The sequence below is a fragment of the Trichomycterus rosablanca genome, chromosome 10 (genome assembly GCF_030014385.1).
Source record: "Trichomycterus rosablanca isolate fTriRos1 chromosome 10, fTriRos1.hap1, whole genome shotgun sequence".
NCBI lineage: Eukaryota > Metazoa > Chordata > Actinopteri > Siluriformes > Trichomycteridae > Trichomycterus > Trichomycterus rosablanca.
Window position 1 is genome coordinate 37261352 of NC_085997.1, and position 24560 is coordinate 37285911.

The 24560-nt window shown below is 37.0% G+C and overlaps 1 protein-coding gene and 1 long non-coding RNA gene across 2 annotated transcripts; both read left to right on the plus strand.

Moving 5' to 3' along the window:
- Window positions 1–6122: 6122 nt before the first annotated feature.
- LOC134322025 (uncharacterized) lies at window positions 6123–7223 on the plus strand. Its single transcript, XR_010013947.1, has 3 exons — window positions 6123–6163; window positions 6445–6545; window positions 6662–7223. It is a non-coding gene; the product is annotated as an uncharacterized LOC134322025 (long non-coding RNA).
- Window positions 7224–9833: 2610 nt separating this feature from the next.
- Window positions 9834–16617, plus strand: LOC134322121 (programmed cell death 1 ligand 1-like). Its single transcript, XM_063003991.1, has 6 exons — window positions 9834–9851; window positions 9999–10104; window positions 10190–10327; window positions 12905–13243; window positions 13320–13670; window positions 16340–16617. The coding sequence occupies exons 1-6, from the start codon at window positions 9834–9836 to the stop codon at window positions 16615–16617; spliced, it is 1230 nt and encodes a 409-aa protein (XP_062860061.1).
- Window positions 16618–24560: the final 7943 nt, after the last annotated feature.

A 24560-nucleotide genomic window follows, 5' to 3' on the forward strand; every position in this document is an offset into this window, starting at 1 on the left:
GACAAAGATTAAAAAAATAACATAAGTTAGTAATTATAAAGTTTATGTAGACCTCAAAATGTTATGTTACATATTATAATTCAATTTTACTTTCTCAAGGTTTACTCACAGGTCGCCTAATAATGCACATTTGTATTTGAAAGACCCGGGACTACAGCCTTATACAGATTTATTTTTAAGTAGCAAAACAGGCTTTCATAATCATGAGACAAAAGAACTATTTTAGAACCAATGTTTAAAGCCCACGTTCATTAAACGGAACAAGTTATCCCGATTAATATAACTACATAACATTCATTCTGCCATGCTAACAGAATAAAATTTACGAATGTATTTGATAACAAATAATTACAAAGAAACACCAAGTAACACACTAAATTATATGTGACATTCTTAAGTAGCAAGACTGTACTAGAATATTCTTGTATAAAGTACTTTAAAAATCTTCACTCTATTTACTAAGTGAAAAAATCATTTTTTGCAGTGTAGAGCTAATTTCTCTCACTGGATCATGAGAAAACCTTACGGGAACGTTACTGGAACGATACTTTATACACATAAGAAATAAAACCTTATACAAGCTTTAACTAACATTCTCTGTTAGTTCTCATAAAACCATGAGAGAACGTTAGGTTTCATAGTTTTATAGTTGGTACTTGTAAGTAAAGGTTGATCTACATCAGTGGCGGCTGCTGGTCTTTCAAAGAGGGGAAGCTCATTGTCGGCTTACATTATTAAATTTGTCAATTTATTTATACATAAATTCTGCCCTCCGTTCCTTTTCAAGAAAATGGCCTGAAATGGGTTGCAGCAGTTTGTCTTTCGACTTCACTCGCAAAATCCGCGATGGGACTGAAGCTCCCAGCGACAGCTGTCAATCAAAATGGGATTCAGCCTTTCGACTGATCCTCCAATCATCTTGCAGAAGCTCCGCGTCCAGACCCGCCCACAGCTCCATTCACCCCCAGAGACGCATCGTGGCATTTATCCAATGACCGGAGAGTTTCGAAGCAATGAAAAAAAAATCTCCATGCAGTCCAGTTGAAGTGAAGAGACGCTCAGCTTCTGCGGGCAAATGCATTGATGCTCCGGGAATGTATGGGAAGTTAGAGTCAGTGATTTGTGATAAGTAGCTGATTCTGAACGAACTTGTCTTCCAGATGAACGTGTTCTAACGCATTTGTAGTCAATGAAATGTTAACACAACTGTACATATTTGACCATTTAATTTTTGACATTTTAGGGGAAGCTGAGCTTCCCTTGCAGTCTTAGAGAAATCGCCACTGATCTACATGGACCGTCTCAAGCAAAAGGCTGTTTTTTTGGTAAGTTCCTACAAAAAAACTTTAAAGATCATAAGAAAACCTTCCGGGAACGTTACTGGAACGTTACTTTAAACACATAAGAAAGAAAACCTTAAGGCAACTTTTAGATAACATTCTTTGTTAGTTTTCATAAAAACATGAGAGAACGTTAGAGGTTTCATAGTTCCCGGAACGTTCCGGGAACAGCGGATTTTTTAAACAAAAATAGAACGTTACCATAACGTTATGGGATGGTTCCCTAAAAATAACCATAGGGGAACCAAAATCTAACGTTACGGGAACGTTCTGTGTTAGCTGGGTATCTACATGATGTTAGTTTGTAAATAAACTAAAACGCATCATTCACTTCCTATTTTTAATCGACTTTGTTTTTCTGCTTTAAATTCCACCCTCCCCACAACCCATAAGCAACAATACACAGTACACACACCAGTTATCCAATATAAAACTACAGATGTAACGAAAATCATTTATTATTACTATCACCATTATGCTATAGTACTATGTGCATCTTACTCGTTTCTATAATGCTTGGGAACGTTATACAATAAGAACGTTTATTTTTATACTGTTCATTTTTATTCACCATATTTTGCATGAAAAGCACTGCAACACATTCTGTATATACTGTAAAATAAATAAATAAATAAAAACTGGCAAAAAAATAGGGTGCATCGTGTCGTTTTGGGTCTGAGCACAGGATCTTATCGACTTCACTGGTGACGGTACACACATCAGTGATCCAATATAAAACTACAGATGTAACGAAAATCATTAAAAAGGTTTATTATTACTATCACCATTGTGCTATAGTACTGTGTAATCTTACTCGTTTCTATATGCTTGAGTTCATTTCTGAGACCACAACTAATGCACAATACACACACTGTGTTTATCTTTGTTTACCTTCATATTTACATTAATACACAATGTCTGATGCAGGGAGAGTAAAAAGCTTAATGTGTGTAGCTCTCCTTATAACACCACAGACACAGGTCGGTTCTTTAAAACGAGCGTTTATTGCTTGAAACCTTTTGCTTTGAAGTATCAATACCTCCGTTACGCCGTGAGAACTATTGGTAAATGAAATTACATAAATACATCAATAAAATACATAACCGTAACGAAAAGAAAACACAAATGGCACTTAGTGACATCATCACACAAATCACAAACTAATTACCTCGTTGTTACAAAGAGAGGTTCTTGAGTCTTTAACAGTTCCTTAGTCCTTTTGCTGCCGCCGACAATAATGACAATAATAACTTAATAATTAATAACAATATCACAGAACAACCGACAGCATCAAACCTCGGGCACTTTCACATTATCAAATTTGGCCCTCCTAGAAAAAAGTTTGGACACCACTGGTGTATACCATAAGTAACTTTAAAGGTGAAACTGCACAGAGTAATAGCTACATACAGAATAAATATGTGCTTTATAGTTAGTTGTGTAAATACTATTTAATGTACAATCGTTTTTGGTGTTCTTACAATGAATGTTATTATGCTAGCAGTACACTGTAAAAAATGATTTGTTGATTTTACTTAAAAATATAGTGCAACATTTTTGCATGCTTATTTTTATGTAAACTCTACATACAATTTTTGGTAATTTTTACTTTAAACTTTGAAATGATAGCACTAAAAAATCTGAATTTCACTTCATTGCTTTTACATAAAAAACTTGTTTTTTTACTTGTTTCGCAAGTTAGTCAAATTAAGCTGCCTTTGTTTGATTTACTTAATGTTTTAAGATGACTATTAGTAATAATTTGAGTTAATATTACAGCTAACGCCACTAATACTGCTACTAATGCCACAGGCACAAATATCAGTTAAATGAACAAGCCATTTAGTCAACTTTAAATAACAGTTTATTTTAAGAAATACAGTGGTGTTCAAAAAAAAATATCAGTGATTTTAAAAAAGCGAATAAAGCACAAAATCATTATAATAACTTTTATTTCCATAAATGCAAATGCACTGAAAATACTACACTTTCAATTCTAAATCAGAACATTAACGACATTTAGCCAGTTTGTGTTAATCCTTTACAGAAAATTAAGAAAAATGAATATTAGGCTGTTCAAAAAAATAGCAGTGCAGCATTTTTCTTTAAAAACTCAAAAAATGTATCAATAACATGAAAAAAATGTTTAAGGTTTCACTTTACTTCAAATTACTGAACTATTATTTAGTGGCAGAACAATTGTTTCCGAGATCTGTGTTGCATGGGGTCGACCAACTTCTGGCACCTCTGAACAGGTATTCCAGTCCAGGATGATCAGACTACATTCCACAGTTCTTCTGCAATTTTGGGTTTTGCCTAAAAAAAAACACGTTTCAGATATCAGCCCACAAGTTCTCTGTGGGATTGAGGTCAGGGGATTGTGCTGGCCACTCTATTACCTCAATCTTGTTTGTCTGTAACCAGGGCTGGACTGGGAACAAAATTCAGCCCTGGACTTTTTTCTTGACCAGCCCACTACAAGCACATCGCGCCACACACATCACCGCCTAATCAAATGTTAGATGATTGATATTAATAGTTTTCATCTATCTTACCACTGAAGTTAATAACTCACTATAATAAAAATTAAAATAATACAAAAATAACTACAAACAAATATCTATATATTTCCAACACTTTCCTTTGGGATTAATAGTTCTATACATCTATCACACACAAAATTTACAATTTCTTAAATGGTTCTTTTGGATTTCCCCATCCTGTCTCATTAAACCGCAAGAAATAAAATTAAACCTTTCTTTCATTAAACCTTTAACACTGGTAAATATGCTTTTTTCGCACTTTTATTCACACGTGATTCACGTTTGTTCCAAATTAGTGCATTGCTCCGATGAGCAAAGAAATAAATACTTTATATGTTGACAAGGGAAATTAACCATGTGAGCTATGCACATAATCACTCTAAACATGCACTGTAAAAAATAAACATTTTTTTACAGGTTTTCCCAGTACATTTTTACAGTTTTTCCCTGTATTTTTAAAAGACAGAAAATTTTTGTAAAATTACAAGAATAAACTGTATATTGAAAAGTGTCATGTGATTTACCAAAAAAAATCTGTAAAAATTAAATGCATAAAAAAATCTGTTTTTTAACAGTTTTTAGATGACACTTTTAACAAAACTAACTGTAAAAATAAAGTAATCTTCATTGACAAAAATAGCAGAATCTTCTGTAATTTTCAAAAAGAAACCTTTTGTTATGCCGATATATCACTGTCAAATACATAAAAATACTGTTAATAATACATGTAAAAATGTACAATTGCAGAAAAAAATATGTGAGCAAAGAAAGCAATATTTTGTAATTTTGCATTTCTTAACCACTACTTTACATACATAAATTGGAAAAACAAAGGTATTGCCTACCTTATGAGACAGGCAACAATACAATTTAAACAGATTTGAACATTTACTTTATTTATGCATTACTTTATTATTAATTTAAAGATTGAATTGCTTAATAAGTGCATTTATACAAACTGTGTAAAACCATAGTCAAATTTAAAATGTTATTAACTGTGATCTATTCTCACATTTATCATATTTAAATCAAGCATAATTTACCCATCCCCACATTCCCCAATACACAGAAAAATGTATTACAGTCCATCTGTGCAACATGTTGGGTGCACATTCCAACCAGAGCACCACAGATATAAAATGATGCTCTAACCTACCAGTTACACACTCAAAAAAAGGGTTTTGAGTGCCTGTTGGTTTTGCCTAAAGAATATATGCTGGTGTGACACAAATCAATTACATTTTAGATTAAAACATGACTGCATTGTGTTTATTTAACTCAAATAAATAAATCATTCATAATATTCAATGTTTTCTAGTAGACTCAATTTAGTTGCTTTATTTCCCTGGAACTACTTAATGCAATAAGTTTATCAGGTGAAACCGGATATGACGCACCGGGGATTACGCAATACATCGTGAAGGCACATTGTGTTTCAATGGCGTCTCAGGTAATGTGAAGCTTTACAAAATCTTTTTCCATATGTCTAATTGCATGCTAACCATGATGTTTATCTTATTATATTGTTTAATATAGCTCTTTAGTTGAATAATATTAAAGTTTTATTGTTGTGCATGCTTTATTTGTTTAAAAATGCTAACGCTAATTCGCGCGTGCTAATGCTAACGGCGGATCTGCTTATAGTGATTTATTTATTAACATCTTTCCAGGGTTTCTGTGAATCATATTAAAGTCTTGAGGCAGATTTTAATAGATTGCCGTTGGCTGACTGTATATTAAGTCCGGTTGCGCTATGTGTGATAACGTTGCATTGCCGTGGTGCTAGCTAGTGCTAAGCTAGTCAAGTTCAACAGCCAGTATTCTCAACTTGTGGCAGTAAGATTCTTTCCCGAGAGGTAAAAATAGCTTAAATTACTTCATGCGGAAGTATATTAGAAGAAGGTAGAAAATAAAAAGATGTGTAATATTTGCGGTGCCAGTGCATTAAAAGACATTGGCACACAACCTAGCTAGTTAAGATGTGAGCAGGCAGCTCGAGCCTGAGGGGAACGGCTTTTCGTTTAGCACTCACGTTCTGCACATACTTAAAAACAAAGTGATTCTGTAACGTTAGTATCATTACAAACCTGAGTTTTGTGACTGTTATTCTGGAAAGCGCACACATGTGAACAGTATCGGATAATCAATGAATTTGTAATGTTAAAGTCTTTACTATAGAAATAATATTTAAGTTATTTACAACAAAATAACTGATGTCTTGTATCTTCTGTTTACAGATGGTTGGAAATGTGTGTTTGCAGTTGGACTGACCTTTTACTGGTAATTTTTTTTCTACATTTTATGCTAAATTGAAGAATATTGAGCTACTTTTGACTGAACACTGAGTTAAGTTTAGAAGTGAAGAAGAAAAAATGTGGAAATTCTTATTATTTATCCTGTTTGGTTCTTTTACTTACTTTTTAGTTTTATGTATTTTATGTCTATTTTCTTATTTAAGCTGGTATTTCTTTATACATATTTGTCTTGCTGATTTTGATTTCCTTTAGTAATTTTTTATTTATATATAATTTTAATAGTATCCAATTTCATCTACAATTTAGGATTCCTCCAATCACGCAATACCATCAGCGCTAGGAGGTTGAAGGGAAGCACAAGTTTCCTCTGAGTTGTTACAGCAACCTCCCCATCTTTTCGGGCCAATGTACGTCTGAGTTAAAATAAAGGTTGAAGTGAGATATGTCATATGTTAAGTCCTAAATGGAAATTTGTGTACTGTTAAGTTCAAGAAAGTGATTTCCCCCCTCTGTTCCATTGTAGGATGGTGATATGGCTGCAACTGAACGGGTGATTGAGGAGGCTGTTCTTGGGATCTGTGTGACTAGAGTTGAGGGAGCTGAAGCCATGGACAGGGGGGCCAATACTGGAGTGGTATTAGAAGGTGGTGTGGTTCTAGAAGACCTGGGCAGTGTGTTCCTTGCCTTTGCAGTTCGGGCTGATTTATGCCTTATATATTTATAACCTTATGATTTAGACCTTGAGTTACCCTCCTACATTCAGATACACTTTTGATGTACTCCAAAAACTGTTTCTGGAACTAGATGCTAACAAACTGTCTCATAAAGCTCAATTACTAAATATAAAGCTGTTCAGTGAGATGTAGTCCATACTAAGTATCACACTTGTGATGTACTGTTTATCGAATTCGACTGTGTTTGCACTTTCTGAACTTCAATGTTGGCACTGACTTTTGTACATAATTCAGATTTATAAGTGTTTCATGCCCATGTTTTGTAGACATTTCACTTAACTGTGTACTGCTTTGTTAAACATTTTCCATTGAAATGAATTCTGATTGCACTTATTGTATGCTGTATTGTGTTAGACATCTGATTCTTACACTGATCAGCCATAACATTAAAACCTCCTTGTTTCTACACTTACTGTTCATTTGTGTGAAAATTATTTGGGTCAAAAATAGCTGAACTGTGGTGGATTTTGATCCATTTTGAAGCCGAAATTAACAAAAGCTATTTACAGTATATACTGCATTTATAAAGTTCTATATATGTTTTAAAGTTCTATATAACATGTAACAGCTGCAAAATTTCACAGTAACTATTATGCAGACAAATCTTAACCTACTTCAAATTTTTGTATTTTGTATGTTTTTTTTTTTTTAATGAAGAATAACAATTTAAAAGTACAGTTAACTTATGTTTTAGAGAAAGAAAATGCTTTTACTTTGACAGTTTATTAATGTATTTAGATAATAAAAGACAATTTAACAGATATTTTTTGCAATACCTCTGACAGTTAATTTAAAATTGGGCTTTTGCTAAGTAAAATTACATGGGTTTTTTTGTTTTATATGCTAATTTTTTGTGATAACAGTAGTAATTATCTGTACTTAAACTTTTCTTTATCATTTATAAAGATAATTATTCTGTTTTTTTTAGAGGTGTATGACACTGTTCTAACAATTAATATATGTTGAAAGAAGATTTCATGAAATTATAGGACAATTTCCTGTAAAATTACAGCGATAGATGTTAATTATGGTAAATATAATTACCGTTTTTTTACAGTTTATCTCTGTTTTAAATTTTACATTTTTTTCCCGTTTTTTTACAGACATTCTCTGGCGCCCCTGCTGCCAGAAAAATACCGTTTTTTTACGCTTTTTTTTTTTTTTAGATAGATAGATAGATAGATAGATAACAATCATGTTTGGGGTTAATGACTACAATCAATCAATTTGAACCACAATTATTTTAGTTTACTAAACTGTGTGAGTTAAAGTTATTCTATTAATCCATAACATTCCATCCATAATGTTATAATTAATCTTATAACAAGCCTTTTTATTAATATTGTGATTATTGTGATTAATAATGTTGTAACCGTACTTACTCTCCTCGAATTGACTGACTGTGATAAACGGAAAGGTTCACGGAGAAATTCATCAGGAAATAACAGGCTGTTTAATCTGAGATTAATAACTCGTTCCTGACTGAGATCTCTTCTCATCATGTGCTTGTCTGTATCTACTGGATCCTGGAGTAAAAGACGCGCCAGGTGTGCATGAGAGAAGCGCGTGTAACCCCGGGTTAGTTAAGGTAAGTTAACCTGCCAGCGAGCAGCTTCAGAGCGTTGTAATACCGTAGTATACTACAGTAACTGACACTGACTCTCTTTAATCTCGGTTTCTGGAACAGAGTTAATTTACCCGGTTTAATCACTTAACCCGCTTTCTGGAATACCCCCCTGGTACAGAGAGGGTGTGGCACCACGGCAAGAGTGAAAGTTTCTTCATTCAGCCTCTGCACAAACAATGGACCGAACTGTTTTAATTCTTCTGTCAACGTTAATAATCAACTGTGATGGTAAACTTCACTTTTAATCATTATTCTGTTTGTCTGAGTTTATTGAACTGTTACTAAAATGTTATTAAATTTGCAACTAAGCTACAGAAAAAAACAGTCAAATGTAAGTAATTAATTTCTTTGTACTGCAAATATTTGAACTATTAACTATCAGATTTTCACTACAAGTTTTACACAGGTTTTACACTCGGTGGCCTTTCTGTTTGAAATAATGATTCTTTCTGTTAATATGACTTGTGTTTTTTGTGTTAAATTAAATTATTTGTTTGCTGATTGGGGCCTAGACTGCACATACAGCATGAGTACCATCAGTACCATGGTGTAACAACAGCTTAATTTCCTCATGTGCAGTTTCTTCTGAACTGACTGTGGTCTGTAAAAATCACCTCATGTCATCAAAACACTAGAACACCAGCAATAGTCACAATGTTAAAAACTTGTTTCTTTATCCAGTTGTGTGTGTGTGTGTTTGTGCGTACTTGTGCGTGTGTGTGTTTGTGCATGTTAGAATTTTGAAAGTTTAACATGTTCAGAATCTTTTCAGAATGTGAAACCGCCTTGAGCAGGTAAACATTTGGTACTGCACACACATCAGATGGAGTGTGTAACATTGCAGCAGAATTCTAAATTGTGTATTCAGAATACACAATTCAAATACATACAACTACTCTATTTGAACTACTGTGACTGTATTACTTGCATCTTTGCACAATATGGCATTTTACATTTTTGCACCTTACTCTCTTATCTCTGCTGCTATAAAAAAAAATCCTACGCTACTAACTCAGAATAGGCTTTTTTACCTCACGTACCATTTACTCAGTACCATGTTCTGACCAACACTAGTCTTGTCTCCCTTTTATTACTATTTATTGTACTGTTGTCAATCTGCACTGTGTTGTCTTGCACTTTTTGTTCTATGTTGCACCCTGGTCCTGGAGGAACGTTGTTTTGTTTCAATATGTACTTGTATGTAGCTGAACTTACAATAAAGCCTCTGTTGACTTGACTCTACACACAGTGATAAGGATGTTTTGGCAGTCAAATATTTCTTAAGGCTTCCAGCTGGAGATTAGATACTCCAAAAGTGTTCCTATGATTGTTGGATGCATCACCAGGGACAAGTAGGAGTACAGAGGACTGATTGCGAGCTTCACCATGTGGTGCAGTAAAAATGACCTGAAGCTCAACAGAAGAAAGAGAAGAGAAGAGAAGAGATTGTGGTAGATTACCAGAGGTACAAAAGCCCCCCTGTCTCTGTATTCATTCAGGGAAAGGAAGTGGAGAAAGTGGATTTCTACAAGTACCTTGGGGTACATATTAACAGTAAACTGGACTGGACACATAATACTGATGCCCTCTATAGGAAAGGACAGAGTAGGCTGTTCTTTCTGAGGAGGTTGAAGTCATTTAATGTGTGCAATAAACTGCTGAAGATTTTCTATCAATCTGTGGTGGCCAGCGCTCACTTTTTTGCTCTTTTTTGCTGTGGTGTGCTGGGGTGGTGGCATCGAAGCTGGAGAAGCCAACAAACTGAATAAGCTGGTGAAGAAAGCCAGCTCTGTGGTGGGTCTGGAGCTGGACAGTCTGGAGGTAGTGGGTGAGAGGAGGATAAAGGACAAAATCAGAGCCATCCTGGACAATCCCTCTCAACCTCTCAATGAGGAACTGTGGTGGCTTAGCGGGTCATTTAGTTACAGGCTCATTCCACACAAGAGCAAGACAGAGAGCTTCAGACGTTCTTTTTTGCCCACTGCCATCAGACTACATGACAATAGCAGAATACACAAACTGTCCTGACCCTGACAAGCCACCCCCCCCCAAACACACAATAACTCAAATATCCTTCTCCACACACTTTTTCCTGCACCTGACAATGTGAAACATTAGGCAAGGCAAGGCAAGTTTATTTGTATAGCACCTTTCATACACAGTGGCAATTCAAAGTGCTTTACATAAAGAAAAAAAATTAATTAAAAGCATTAAAACATTCCTGAGATCTAGAACCTCAGAAAGACTTTACTCACAACATTACTCACAACATACAAAATATACATATGTTTATACAGTGTTATTCCTGTATAATTTACCATACTGTTGAATAATAGTAATTGTACTTATATAGGTAATATGTTTATTTTATTGTACCCTATTTTATTTACACTATCTTCGACTGTATTACCCTGTGCTGGAGTTGCTAAAACACAAAAATTTCCCACATGGGGATCAAGAAAGGAATCTTATCTTGTTTTATAGCAAAAGATCACAGCCCTCTGAGGTTACAGTGTATCACAAAAGTGAGTACACCCCTCACATTTCTGCAGATATTTAAGTATATCTTTTCATGGGACAACACTGACAAAATGACACTTTGACACAATGAAAAGTAGTCTGTGTGCAGCTTATATAACAGTGTAAATTTATTCTTCCCTCAAAATAACTCAATATACAGCCATTAATGTCTAAACCACCGGCAACAAAAGTGAGTACACCCCTAAGAGACTACACCCCTAAATGTCCAAATTGAGCACTGCTTGTCATTTTCCCTCCAAAATGTCATGTGATTTGTTAGTGTTACTAGGTCTCAGGTGTGCATAGGGAGCAGGTGTGTTCAATTTAGTAGTACAGCTCTCACACTCTCTCATACTGGTCACTGAAAGTTCCAACATGACACCTCATGGCAAAGAACTCTCTGATGATCTTAAAAGACGAATTGTTGCGCTACATGAAGATGGCCAAGGCTACAAGAAGATTGCCAACACCCTGAAACTGAGCTGCAGCACAGTGGCCAAGATCATCCAGCGTTTTAAAAGAGCAGGGTCCACTCAGAACAGACCTCGCGTTGGTCGTCTAAAGAAGCTGAGTGCACGTGCTCAGCATCACATCCAACTGCTGTCTTTGAAAGATAGGCGCAGGAGTGCTGTCAGCATTGCTGCAGAGATTGAAAAGGTGGGGGGTCAGCCTGTCAGTGCTCAGACCATACGCCGCACACTACATCAAATTGGTCTGCATGGCTGTCACCCCAGAAGGAAGCCTCTTCTGAAGTCTCTACACAAGAAAGCCCGCAAACAGTTTGCTGAAGACATGTCAACAAAGGACATGGATTACTGGAACCATGTCCTATGGTCTGATGAGACCAAGATTAATTTGTTTGGTTCAGATGGTCTCAAGCATGTGTGGCGGCAATCAGGTGAGGAGTACAAAGATAAGTGTGTCATGCCTACAGTCAAGCATGGTGGTGGGAATGCCATGGTCTGGGGCTGCATGAGTGCAGCAGGTGTTGGGGAGTTACATTTCATTGAGGGACACATGAACTCCAATATGTACTGTGAAATACTGAAGCAGAGCATGATCCCCTCCCTCCGGAAACTGGGTCGCAGGGCAGTGTTCCAGCATGATAATGACCCCAAACACACCTCTAAGATGACCACTGCTTTATTGAAGAGGCTGAGGGTAAAGGTGATGGACTGGCCAAGCATGTCTCCAGACCTAAACCCAATAGAACATCTTTGGGGCATCCTCAAGCGGAAGGTGGAGGAGCGCAAAGTCTCGAATATCCGCCAGCTCCGTGATGTCGTCATGGAGGAGTGGAAAAGCATTCCAGTGGCAACCTGTGAAGCTCTGGTAAACTCCATGCCCAGGAGAGTTAAGGCAGTTCTGGGAAATAATGGTGGCCACACAAAATATTGACACTTCAGGAACTTTCACTAAGGGGTGTACTCACTTTTGTTGCCGGTGGTTTAGACATTAATGGCTGTATATTGAGTTATTTTGAGGGAAGAATAAATTTACACTGTTATATAAGCTGCACACAGACTACTTTTCATTGTGTCAAAGTGTCATTTTGTCAGTGTTGTCCCATGAAAAGATATACTTAAATATCTGCAGAAATGTGAGGGGTGTACTCACTTTTGTGATACACTGTACATTGTCTTAAAATCTAAAATAAGATGCCACATCCATATCAGCAAACTCAGCAAGCTACTTAATGCTGGGTTTAGTTTGAAGAAAGTGAAATCTATTTTTTTATCTATGCAATGTTTCCTGTGCTACTGGCTACCACATGTACTCTAAAAGACAAAACTGATGAAGAAATAATAATCAGCAGTAGTAGTTCATACTGAAGTAAAACAACCAGTAAACCGAGTGTTTATAACAATATTTTGGTTTATTTCAGGGTTCCGTGTGCTGGGTCCTTCTGACCCTCTGAGTGTCCAGCTTGGTGGCTCAGTGATGTTACCCTGCTATGTTGAAACTCCTCTACCGATGGATGAGCTGGAAGTGGAGTGGAAGAGAACCGACACTTTAGTTCATTTGTGGCAGAATGGACAAAGTGAACCAGAGTCTCAGAACCAGGATTATAGAGAACGAGCACATTTCTTCTCTGAGGAGGTCAAACATGGAAACTTCTCACTCTTACTTACTAATGTAACCAGTAAAGATGCAGGAGTTTACAGATGTGTGGTTAATGCAGAGAAGGAATCTAATGAAGCTTCAATTGAAATAAAGGAACCAGGTGAGTGAATCCAGATTTCATTTGTTCCAGTTTAAATGGTTTCCTGTAAAGATCTTTCTAACAATTCTTCTTTCAGATCATCTGATTGTAACTGGAGGTCACGCTGTATCTGCTCACGCCGGTGAAGACGTCACACTGAATTGCTCAATCAAATCTCATTTACCACTAGAACAGATAGAACAGATTGAGTGGAGGAAAGTGAATGAAAGCATCTTAGTTCTGCTGTATGTAAATGGTGAGGTTCTGACAGACTCCAGTGATGAGAGATACAGAGACAGAGTTGAGCTCTTCAGCAATGAAGAAGTTCAGAAAGGAAACTTCTCACTGAGACTGAAGAACGTCAGAACTGAGGACAAAGGGATGTTCATGTGTGTAGCGTTTCATGGAGATTTATCAGCTAACGCCACTGTGGAGGTGCAGCAGCTTGGTAAGTCAACATTTCCAAAAGATTTTGGAGGACATCTCGAAAATTGTGCCCATTTACTCAAAAGATATTTTAAGGCATTGATGTTGGTTGAGAAGGCCTGGCTCAAAATCAGTGTTCCAATTTATTACAAGTGTTTAGTTGGGTCAAGGTCAGGGCCACTAAAGGTCTTTTATACCAAATATGTGTAAATGTTAATGCACATTCATGCTGGAACAGGAAAGGGTCTTCCCCAAACTTTTACCATAAAGTTGGAAACATTTATTTTATTTTTTATTATTAATTTCATACACTTGTTGGCTAAAATATCTGAACTTTTTTTAGCAAGGGTGTCCACATACTTTTGATTATATAGCATATTTGTTCTAACAGAGTTGTCTACTTAAACTAGAGTAGGTAATGTTTACTGTGGAAGCTCTATTGTAACTGTATCTGGATAAGAGCTTCTGCTAATGCTGAAAATTCATTCATTCATTGATTTTCTTAACCGCTTATCCAATTAGGGTCGCGGGGGGGGGGGGGGTGCTTTTCAATGGGTGCAAGGCACACAGTAACAACCTGGATGGGGCGCCAGTACCTCGCAGGGCACACATTCACACACATACACACACATTCACTTATAGGGTAATTCAGTGTCTCCAATTAACCTGACTGTGGGAGGAAACCGGAGCTCCCGGAGGAAAACCACGCAGAAACGGGGAGAACATGCAAACTCCACACAGAGAGAACCCGAGTCGTCCTGCCTGGGGATCGAACCCAGGATCTTCTTGCTGTAAGGTCACAGTGCTACCCACTAAGCCACCGTGCCGCCCCTAAATGCTAAAAATATAAATGTAAAATCTATAGCACTGCATTTAAAATAAGGGGAAGTAAAAGTCAAATTAGGAAAATAATTTAACTATTATTAAAAATACAACAACATTATTGAAATAAATTTCTAATTTATGTGTTTGCAGGTTTGTCCTATTTATATTATGGGATTTTTTTCCTGTGTGTTGTTGCACTTGGGTCACTGTTGTTGAGCTTCTCAGCATTTATTTCTGTAAAAAACAACGGTAAATCACGTCTTTATTTGGTTATAAGTTATAAATTATAAATCCTACCGTACAGTGTTGCTTTAATGTAACATGATCGTGTTCAATGAGGCACAAAAACATTAATATTCTTTATTTATTATTTTGCAGATTACAGCAGAAGATCTTTGGCTATACAGTACACACTTGTTGTTTTACCAAATACGGCTTTATTCTTTGCCTTCATCCTTTGGGGTGTAACTGATGGTACGTACTGGACTTTATACTTTAAATGCCAATAATATATTTATTGTTTGTTTGTTTGTTTGTTTGTTTGTTTGTATTGGCAATATTCACCTGCTCTGATATTTTATATTGTTTTAGTGCAAATTTCCACTTAAATACCATTTAACTGTATTTATATATATGGCAACACCATATATATAAATACATATATATAAACACCACCAACGTTTACTGTCTGGTTTAGGTGTCAGCAGAGTTCAGCTTCTCCATGTTCTAAAGAAATCTGCCACCGGACAAAAAGAACAGGAAGTGATTAAAGCAAGTGATAATCCATATAGACATGATTTTAGACTCCTTTTAACTCCAATATTTTAATGTGATGCTTCACAAACTATTAAGGAACAAAAGTAACAGAATTGGGAAATATTTTCTACATTTTAAATTGAGTTATGATAAATAAATGTAAATTTTATTCTACTGCTTTACATGCAGATGTTAAGCCAGTAAAAAAATCTGAATAATATTTTGGTTATATTCCTTTTACTAATCTGTGTTTGGTTGGTGTGTTTTCTTTCTTTGTTAATTTGAGATGCTAATTATTAGAAGTAATTTTTGTTTGTTTCAGGGTTTTTACCTGAAGCAGTTACTTGTTCAGCTGTAAATCTTGTAAGGATTCTGTTTCTATTTTGGTTGGCTCCTTAAAAGGTAAGTTTTAAGGTACTAAGTAATTTTGCTAGATTTTATTATTATTATTTTTTTGATGAAAGACGTTTGTGGTAATTTAGTCACAGTAAAAGAAAAGTTGAAGAAATCACTGAGTTGCTGAAACTGCTATGACATACAGTTTGTATGTGGGAGTGTTTATATTTCACATATAAAAAAGTTCCACTTATTTAGAACAACAATAACTGAAACTATAATGGAAAAAAACAAATGTTATAAAAAAAATTCTTAAATCTACATGTGCCACAATCTACATGTGCCACAATCATTGTCAGTACTACATTTAGGAATCACCTTTTATACTAATCTTGGCTGGCGGGAGACATGACGGTGCAGATGACTAACTGGTTTCTTTAACTGATAGTCTCTGCACCCCATTAAGGATTTATTCACTTGAGCTTGGGAAGACCTTTATTAACCAGCTTTGTTGGTCACTTTCTGTGTTTTTATAAGGTCGAGATTCTGACTGTTTTGCTGAAATACTTTTGATCTTTATTATGGTGGACTTTTATCCTTAAAAGTTGGCCATTGGGGGCGCTGGAGAGCAGCACATGGAGTAGACGTGTTTTGTGAGAGCTCCTCCGCACTAGAGTTTTAAACTTAAATTTTCATCGTCTCTTACTTTAATTTTTGATACATGTTCAGTCTAATATAAATCTGATTACTTCCGACCTCATTTGTTTCTTCGAGAAATCGAAATGCCACCAAAAACCTCAAAGCAACCGAAAGACTCTCAACTGTTAGCCTTAGCTGTGGATATCTCCGCTTGCGACGTGGCTAACCAAGAAGCGAGTGATGAGGAGATACCGCAGATGTGGGAGACGATCTCTAACAGAATACTGCAAACGATCAATAAGAGGTTTGACAAATTTGAACAGTCATTCCAGCATCTGCAAACAACATTACAGTCAGTCACAGAAAGGATGGAGGCAGCAGAGGGACACGTTAATAATCACAGTCAGCCTTAGCCGATATACAGAAAACGAATAAAGCTCTTAAGTTGAAAGTGGACGATTTGGAGGGCCGGTCGCGTCGTAACAACATTAAAATAATCGGCATTCTGGAGGGAGAGGAGAAGGGAAAGCCCACTGAATTTGTAGCTGCCCTACTGCCCTCTATAACGAGAAACAATTGATTCTTCGACTTCGAAGCGGTAGCAATCTGGATTATAACGGACACAAAGTATTCATTTTTCCGGATTACACAGCTGAGGTGATGGATCAAAGAAAGAAGTTCAGTGATGTTATGCGTGCACTTAGGGAGCTACAGGTGACCCACACTCTCCGATTCCCTGCTAAACTTTGTTTTCGGCTCAGTGGTCAACTGAGGAGCTTCACTTCTCCTGCTGAAGCCGCAAAATTCATAGACACTGAACTGAGGCCAGCCTGAATCTGTGGTCATTACAATTTCCAAGGTTTCTCTTATTCTCATTAACATCTGTAAGTAACAACTTAAAACCTTTTATACATTTACATCATTTAGCAGACGCTTTTATCCAAATGAGCAACTGAGGGTTAAGGGCCTTGCTCAGTTACCCAACAGTGGCAACTTGGTGGTGGCTGGGCTTGAACCGGCAACCTTCTGTTTACTAGTCCAGTACCTTAACCACTGAGCTATCACTGGCCTTATACATGGTGGACTTGCATATGTTTGTATCTCTGGTTGCGGGGAAGCTAACCAACTGGTGTAGGGTAGCTTTAACCTCGTTAGGGTTTTTTTTTTTTTACCTGTTGCCGTGTGCTTAGTGTTTCTGTCTATACGGGTTAATTCAGTGCTTCTTTTGGAAGAAGCTAACTGGGGTGGTTTAGGGGTGTTATAGGAGGTTAGTTACTGTTCGAGTTCTTACTTGTTAATATCACACCTATGTTTTTTTTTTTTTTTTTTTTTTTTTGTATGCTGTCGCAGAATATATTTTTCCACATCTATTCTCCAGGCTAGATTCTTCTAACTAGTAATGATGGGGGTGGTATCACATTTGTCTCTTGGAATATAAGAGGTCTTGGTCATCCTGTTAAAAGAGGTAGAATATTTTCGCATTTGAAATCGCTAAAGGCTGATATAATTTTTCTTCAGGAGACGCACATAAATCCAATTCATAAGCGTAGATTGAGAGTTGGCTGGGTGTCTCAAGTTTTTCAGGCACCCTTTACGTCCAAAGTCACTTTAAAGCTTAATGAATTCATTGAGACTAATGACAATGGAGAAGTTTCAGATTCGACTTTTGTTAATCCCTGAAAGCTGTTATGAGAAGTCATATTATATCCTTTGAGTCTCAAAAATAAAAATTCTTTTGGAAATTGAAAAAGAACTCCCAATCCTAGAACAGGTTTATAGAATTTCCCTCACACAATCAGACTACAATCGAATTCTTAAACTTAAATATGAATACAATTCGATCCTTACTAAGCGTGTAGAGAATCTTCTACTTAAATTAAAACTAATTTAAAAGTATTTCGAACTCTGAGATAAACCTGAAAGGCTGTTGGCCAGACAGTTAAAAGGAATACAAGCCAAACAAGCAATTCACAAGATTAAATCTAAAGCTGGTGATTCATCACTGATCCAAAACAGATAAACAATCAGTTTAGGGAATTTTATTCAGAATTATATGCTACAAATATCCGGGTAAGTGATACAGAATTTAGTCAATTTTTTTAACAGTTTGGACATCCCACAGCAACCAGAGGCCTGTAAAAATGATTTGGACTCCCAATTCTCTAAAACTGAAATCTTAACAGCTATTCTAACTTTTCCAGCAGGTAAAGCCGCTGGTCCGGATGGATTTGGATGTAAATTTTATAGAACCTTTCGTTATAAACTTCCCAATTATGTTAAGAATGATGAATGATTCTATCAAAAATAAGAAACTCCCTAGTTCTTTATATGAGGCAAACATTTCTCTATTACTGAAAAAGGGTAAGGATGATTCAGACCCTGCTTCTTATAGGCCAATTGCTCTTTTAAATTTTGATCAAAAAGTGTTGACGAAAGTGCTGTCTCTCTCTTAGACTGGGAAAGCATATTTCAAAGATAATTCACCCAGATCAGACAGGGTTTATCCCAGGTAGATTTTCATTTGGCAATGTACGTCTGCTCTTTAATATTCTTTATTTAGACAGAATAAGAGATAATACAGCCGGCATCATCTCCTTGGATGCACAAAAAGCGTTTGATCAGATACAGTCCCTGACAGAAGTTCTGTCGCTTATCCATGTTGTGGAAACAAAAGCTTATAACCTGACTTTAAATTCATCCATTGGTTTTAGAAATGACTCATATGAAAGCTGAAACCCTCCCAAATGAGGTTTAATTTACGAAAATAAATTTGCTTCACTGCAGAAATATTGATCATTTAATGAACACAGAAAGGTCAGATTTTGGCAAGACAAAAGTTTTGTCGCCTTGTCATATAATGCACCCAATCCTAGTTTACAGCCTCACCTGTGCTCACTAATTGATCGGTTAATTAGTGGGTGTGTATAAAAAGAACCCCAGCACCCCAGACCTTCACTTGAACTGCAACTTCACCTCTGACAACATGCCAAAAATCCACCCTGCGACCAAAACCTTGATTATCAAGAGGCTGAAGACCAGATCCACTGCAGAGGTGGCTGGCACCTTTAATGTGTCTCAGCGTCAAGTACAAAGAATTAAAAAAAGATTTGAAGAGACTGGAGATGTTTTTGACAAGCCCAGGTCTGGCAGACCCCGCAAGACAACTGCTAAGGAGGAACGTTTGTTGGTTAGAAAATCCAAAGCCAGCCCCTCTTCCACTGCAGCAGAGCTCCACCAGGCCTGGTCACCTCAAGTTCCTGTGTCAACTAGAACAGTTTGTAGGATTCTGTCTCGAAATGGCCTCCATGGTCGAATCAGTGCCCAGAAGCCAGCACTAAACAAAAGGCAATTAAAAGGCCCACAGCCTGCTAAACGGATGGACGCTGGAAAAGTGGCAGAAGGTGGATTTCTCAGATGAATCTTCAGTTGAATTACACCACAGCCGCCGCAAATACTGCAGGAGACCTACTGGAGCCCGTATGGATCCAAGATTCACCCAGAAAACTGTTAAGTTTGGTGGTGGAAAATCATGGTCTGGGGTTACATTCAGTATGGGGTGTGCGAAACATTTGCAAGGTGGAAGGCAATATCAATAGCCTAAAATATCAAGAAGTATTAGCTACCTCTTACATTCCCAATCATAAAAGGGGTCAAATTTTGCAGCAGGATGGTGCTCCATCTCATACATCCATCTCTACATCAAAGTTCCTCAAGGCGAAGAAGATCAAGGTGCTCCAGGACTGGCCAGCCCAGTCACCAGACATGAACATCATTGAGCATGTTTGGGGTAGGATGAAAGAGGAAGCTTGGAAGACAAAACCAAGGCATGTAAGACTGCATTCTTTGCTATTCCTGATGACTTCATCAATAAATTGTATGAATCATTGTCGAACCGCATGGATGCAGTCCTTAAAGCTCATGGAAGTTACACAAAATATTAAATATGGGTCTAATAGCACCACAACTTCATTCACCAATGTTATGAAACATATCTTTGTATTTGAAGTAAATTATTTGTTTGATTTTCACATTACTTTCTGTGGGCGACAAAACTTTTGTCTTGCCAAAATCTGACCTTTCTGTGTTCATTAAATGATCAATATTTCTGCAGTGAAGCAAATTTATTTTCGTAAATTAAACCTCATTTGGGAGGGTTTCAGCTTTCATATGAGTCATTTCTAAAACCAATGGATGAATTTAAAGTCAGGTTATAAGCTTTTGTTTCCACAACATGGATAAACGACAGAACTTCTGTCAGGGACTGTAGAATGGCCATACATGTTTGAGGTACTCAAAAGATTTGGGTTTGGTGACCCTTTCATTACACTGATTAGGATGCTTTATCTTTGCCCAACATCGTCTGTTCTATCCAATGCGGACCTTTCCAGCCCTTTTGAATTGCATCGTGGGGTTCGACAAGGTGATCCACTGTCGCCACTTCTTTTCGATTTAGCGTTGGAACTACTGGCAATAGGGATTAGAAATCATCCTCATATTCACGGTATCAAAGTTGGAAGCATTGACAATGTTTAGTGAATCTATATGCAGATGATTAACTATTGTTTATTTCGGATCCGGCTGTTTTTGTGCCTAATTTATTAAATTATATAGATTCTTTCAGCAAACTCTCAGGATATACAATAAATTGGAGTAAAAGTAAATTTATGTGCATTACTAACAACCTCAGTTCCAGCTGTCTGGATTCTATACCGTTTAAAATAGTTGACCACTTTACATACAGTATCTTGGCATCAAAGTATCGAGAGATTCTAAGCATTTGTTTAAATTAAACTTCCTTTATATGACTGACAAATTAAAAGCAAATATTGAAAGCTGGAGGTTACTTCCTTTATCAATGATTGGACGTATTAATGCTATCAAAATGGTTATTTTACCAAGATTTTTATATATTTTTCAAAATATCCCTATCTATCTCCCAGTGCCGTTTTTTAGACAGCTAGATACAATTGTGTTATCTTTTGTCTGGGCTTATAAAATTCCACGTATTTCAAAAAGGCACCTACAAAAGCCTACCTCAGTAGGTGGTTTAGGATTACCTGTGTTTAAACACTATTATTTGGCAGCTAACTCTAGGGCACTCACCTACTGGCAGTGGGGGGTTCCAGGAGAACTACTGCTTGAGACTTCTCCATTGTGGTTAAAAATTGAAACCCTGTCTGTACCAAAATCTTCTCTTCGCACCTAAAGACTAAACTTGAGACTGAAACGATTGGCAATAATCTTGTGGGAAGAACCTTTCTGAAGATTTTAAATCAAATGAAAATTTTTCTCTCTTCAACATTGATTTCCACTTACATTTTAATTGCTTATAATCACCATTTTGTTCCATAACAACTTGATAACACATTTTTGACATGGAGAGAGAATGGACTTAAGTGCATTAAGGACCTATAAATAGACAACAGTTTTGCATCTTTTGCTCAACTTAAAGAAAAATTTTGTCTCTCCCAGTCTAATTTTTTCTGCTACCTGCAACTTAGACATTACGTCCAAAAAAATACGCCATCCTTCCCGGAAATGCCCGAAGAGCATACACTACATGAACTGTTTATTTCACATCCAGATTCTAGGCATTTAGCCTCTCGTTTTGTCTCAGCTTTTACTTTACCAGTAAGCACTGCTCTCCTGAAAGAAAAATGGTCCACTGAGCTGGGAGAAACAATATCCGAGGAAACTTGGGAAATGTGCTTATCTAGAACCCATTGTTGTTCTTTAGATGTAGGCTTATTCAGTTCAAAATGCTTTACAGGTTTTATTATTCCAAAACAAATTTAAATAAAATATACAGTTCAGTCTCCTCAGAATGTGATAGGTGCCACGTGTTTGAGGGATCACTGTCCCATCTAATTTGGTTTTGCCCTATGGTACAGGATTACTGGATTAATATCTTTAGCTGCTTTTCAAATGCCTTCAAAGTAGATATTGCCCCAGATCACAATCTAGCTATTTTTGGGTATTCTGATAGAACCCTCCTCTTACCCCCCACACAGCAGCAGGCTTTGATGGCTGGCATGGTTGCAGCCAAAAAGGTCATACTTCTGTCATGGAGGTCTCCGACTGCTCCATGTTTTAAGAGATGGTTGAATGAGATGCTGTTTATCATAAAAATGGATCAATTACATTGTAGTGAGCTAAGAGCACAAAAACGTTTCTGGAGCACTTGGGGATCCTTCCTTGATAACTTAAATTAAGCCTAAGACTGACGCCAGATCCAGCTGAATTTATTATCTATTTGAAACCTAGTTTAGAGCGCTTGTGTCCGACAGCAATATTTATTTATTTTATTTTATTTATTTTATGTATTTTTTTTTATGTACTTTGTATTGTTATGTATGTTGTTGATGTTATCTTTGTGATATATTTTGAAAATTCTAAATAAAATATTCAAAAACAAAACAAAAAAAAAGTTGGTCATCACAAGCAAACTGCCCTGGACACAAGCGAGTTGTCCTACAAAGCCGGTTATTAAAGGTTCTTCCCCTGTTGCAGCAAGTTAATGATTAATGAGGCACAATGACCGCTTATTAAAGGATCCGTCATGGTCAGTCATCTGTGCTTTATATGTTATACTGTAACCCACATCCCTGCCAGATTATACATCAGGTGGGCTTGATACAGCGCTGGAGTTTCTTCTTCCTTAACAGCAGAGGATTTCCTCTAGCAATCTACGTAAACAACTTCCAGTTATGTACAATTACATTTACGGCATTAAGATGCTGATGGCCGATTATAATTTAAGCAATTGAGGGTTAAGAACCTTGCTCAAGCCGCTCAGGTGGTGCAGCGGTAAAAACACACTAGCGCTGGGATCTCGAATACATTGTATCGAATCTCTGCCTGCTGGCTGGGCTGAGCAGCCACATGAACAACGATTGGCCTGTTGTTCAGACAGTGGCGAGATTAAGCCGGATAGGGTCTCTCTCTCATAACTAATGCAATTACGACTGTGCTGGCTGATTGATGGCACCTGCACAGAGATGCTGAGAAAAGAGTGCTGTCAGGGTGTGTCTCTCCGTGCACAGTGCTGATCCACATTGCACTCGTCAAAGTGTAGGTGATAAGATGCATACGGCTGCTGCCCACGTGTCAGAGGGGGCGTGGGTTAGCTTCGTTCTCCTCAATCAGAGCAGGGATCAGCATTAGTGGAGAGGAAACGTAATCGGGCAAATTGGATGCACTAAAATGTGAGAAAAAGGGGAGAAAATGCAAAAAAAAAAAAAAAAAAAAAAGAGCCTTGCTCAAGAGTCCAAAAGTTGCAGCCTGGCAATGGTTTTTACCCAGCCCAGTTCTTTAAAGGCTTGGCTACCACTGGTCTAGGGGTAAAATTTATTATAAAATGTTATCTAATTATATTAAGTATATTTTTTATTAAGCACCAAGTATATTTTAAATTATGATTTTATTTTATTACAGTGATGCTCAGACGAATTATTACTGAATTAACAATTACACTGTAATATAGTACAGTAAATGCTGCTTTTATCTTCGGTGAGTAAATGTGATTATTACTTTTTAATTATTTGCAAGGTTTTGTATAAAACAAGTAAAACCACATAATGAAAATTAACTTGTATGATGTTGTGAAGTGAATTGTTCTATTGTAATAATAAGTAAAATGAACCAAGATGTTTGTGTACGAGTTACTGAACTATATTGAAATGTAAATGCTAATCTGAACAAAATGAGTAGAAACATGTATTTGCAGTCGTGTGTTAATCCAAATCATGTTAGATATACAGTAAATCTGACTGGTGTTGAATTCTCTTGCATTTTGTGCACAATGAACCACTCAAGTTTCTAAATCATAAAATTCGATTTCATCACAGAGCTCACGCATAATGTGGATTTGTGGGTGTGGTCAGTTATAGGAATGTCACATTGTGCTGCCTCTTGGGCAATTTGTTCTCCCAGGGAAGTTCTGAGGCCCAAAAGTGCTGCAAACTCTGCCAGGTTCCCATAAAAAGATAAAAGATGCTGGCATCACAGTTCTAGAGAAATGCAGGTTTACCAACAGAGGAGCTGACAAGTCCACGAGGGAGAAACCATCATATATAGAAACACTCACTCTGATGCAGTGAAGTGGCTGGTGACCACATACCTGTCGGAGGGGGTGGGTGCCAGTCTAGACCAGGGGTCTTCGGCACACAAGACTGGCGGAGGACGCACCAGTCATCTGTGATTGATGACGTGGTGATTGAGCCGTGGCTCACTAAGGGGCATGGCAGAAGCAGCGCAAGGTATGTGCAACCGAGTGCCGCGTTCCACCAAGGGGAGGTGGGCGTGGTGCAAGGGGGGCGCAAGTCGTTGCACTTGGCACACGAAGGGGGGCGTATGC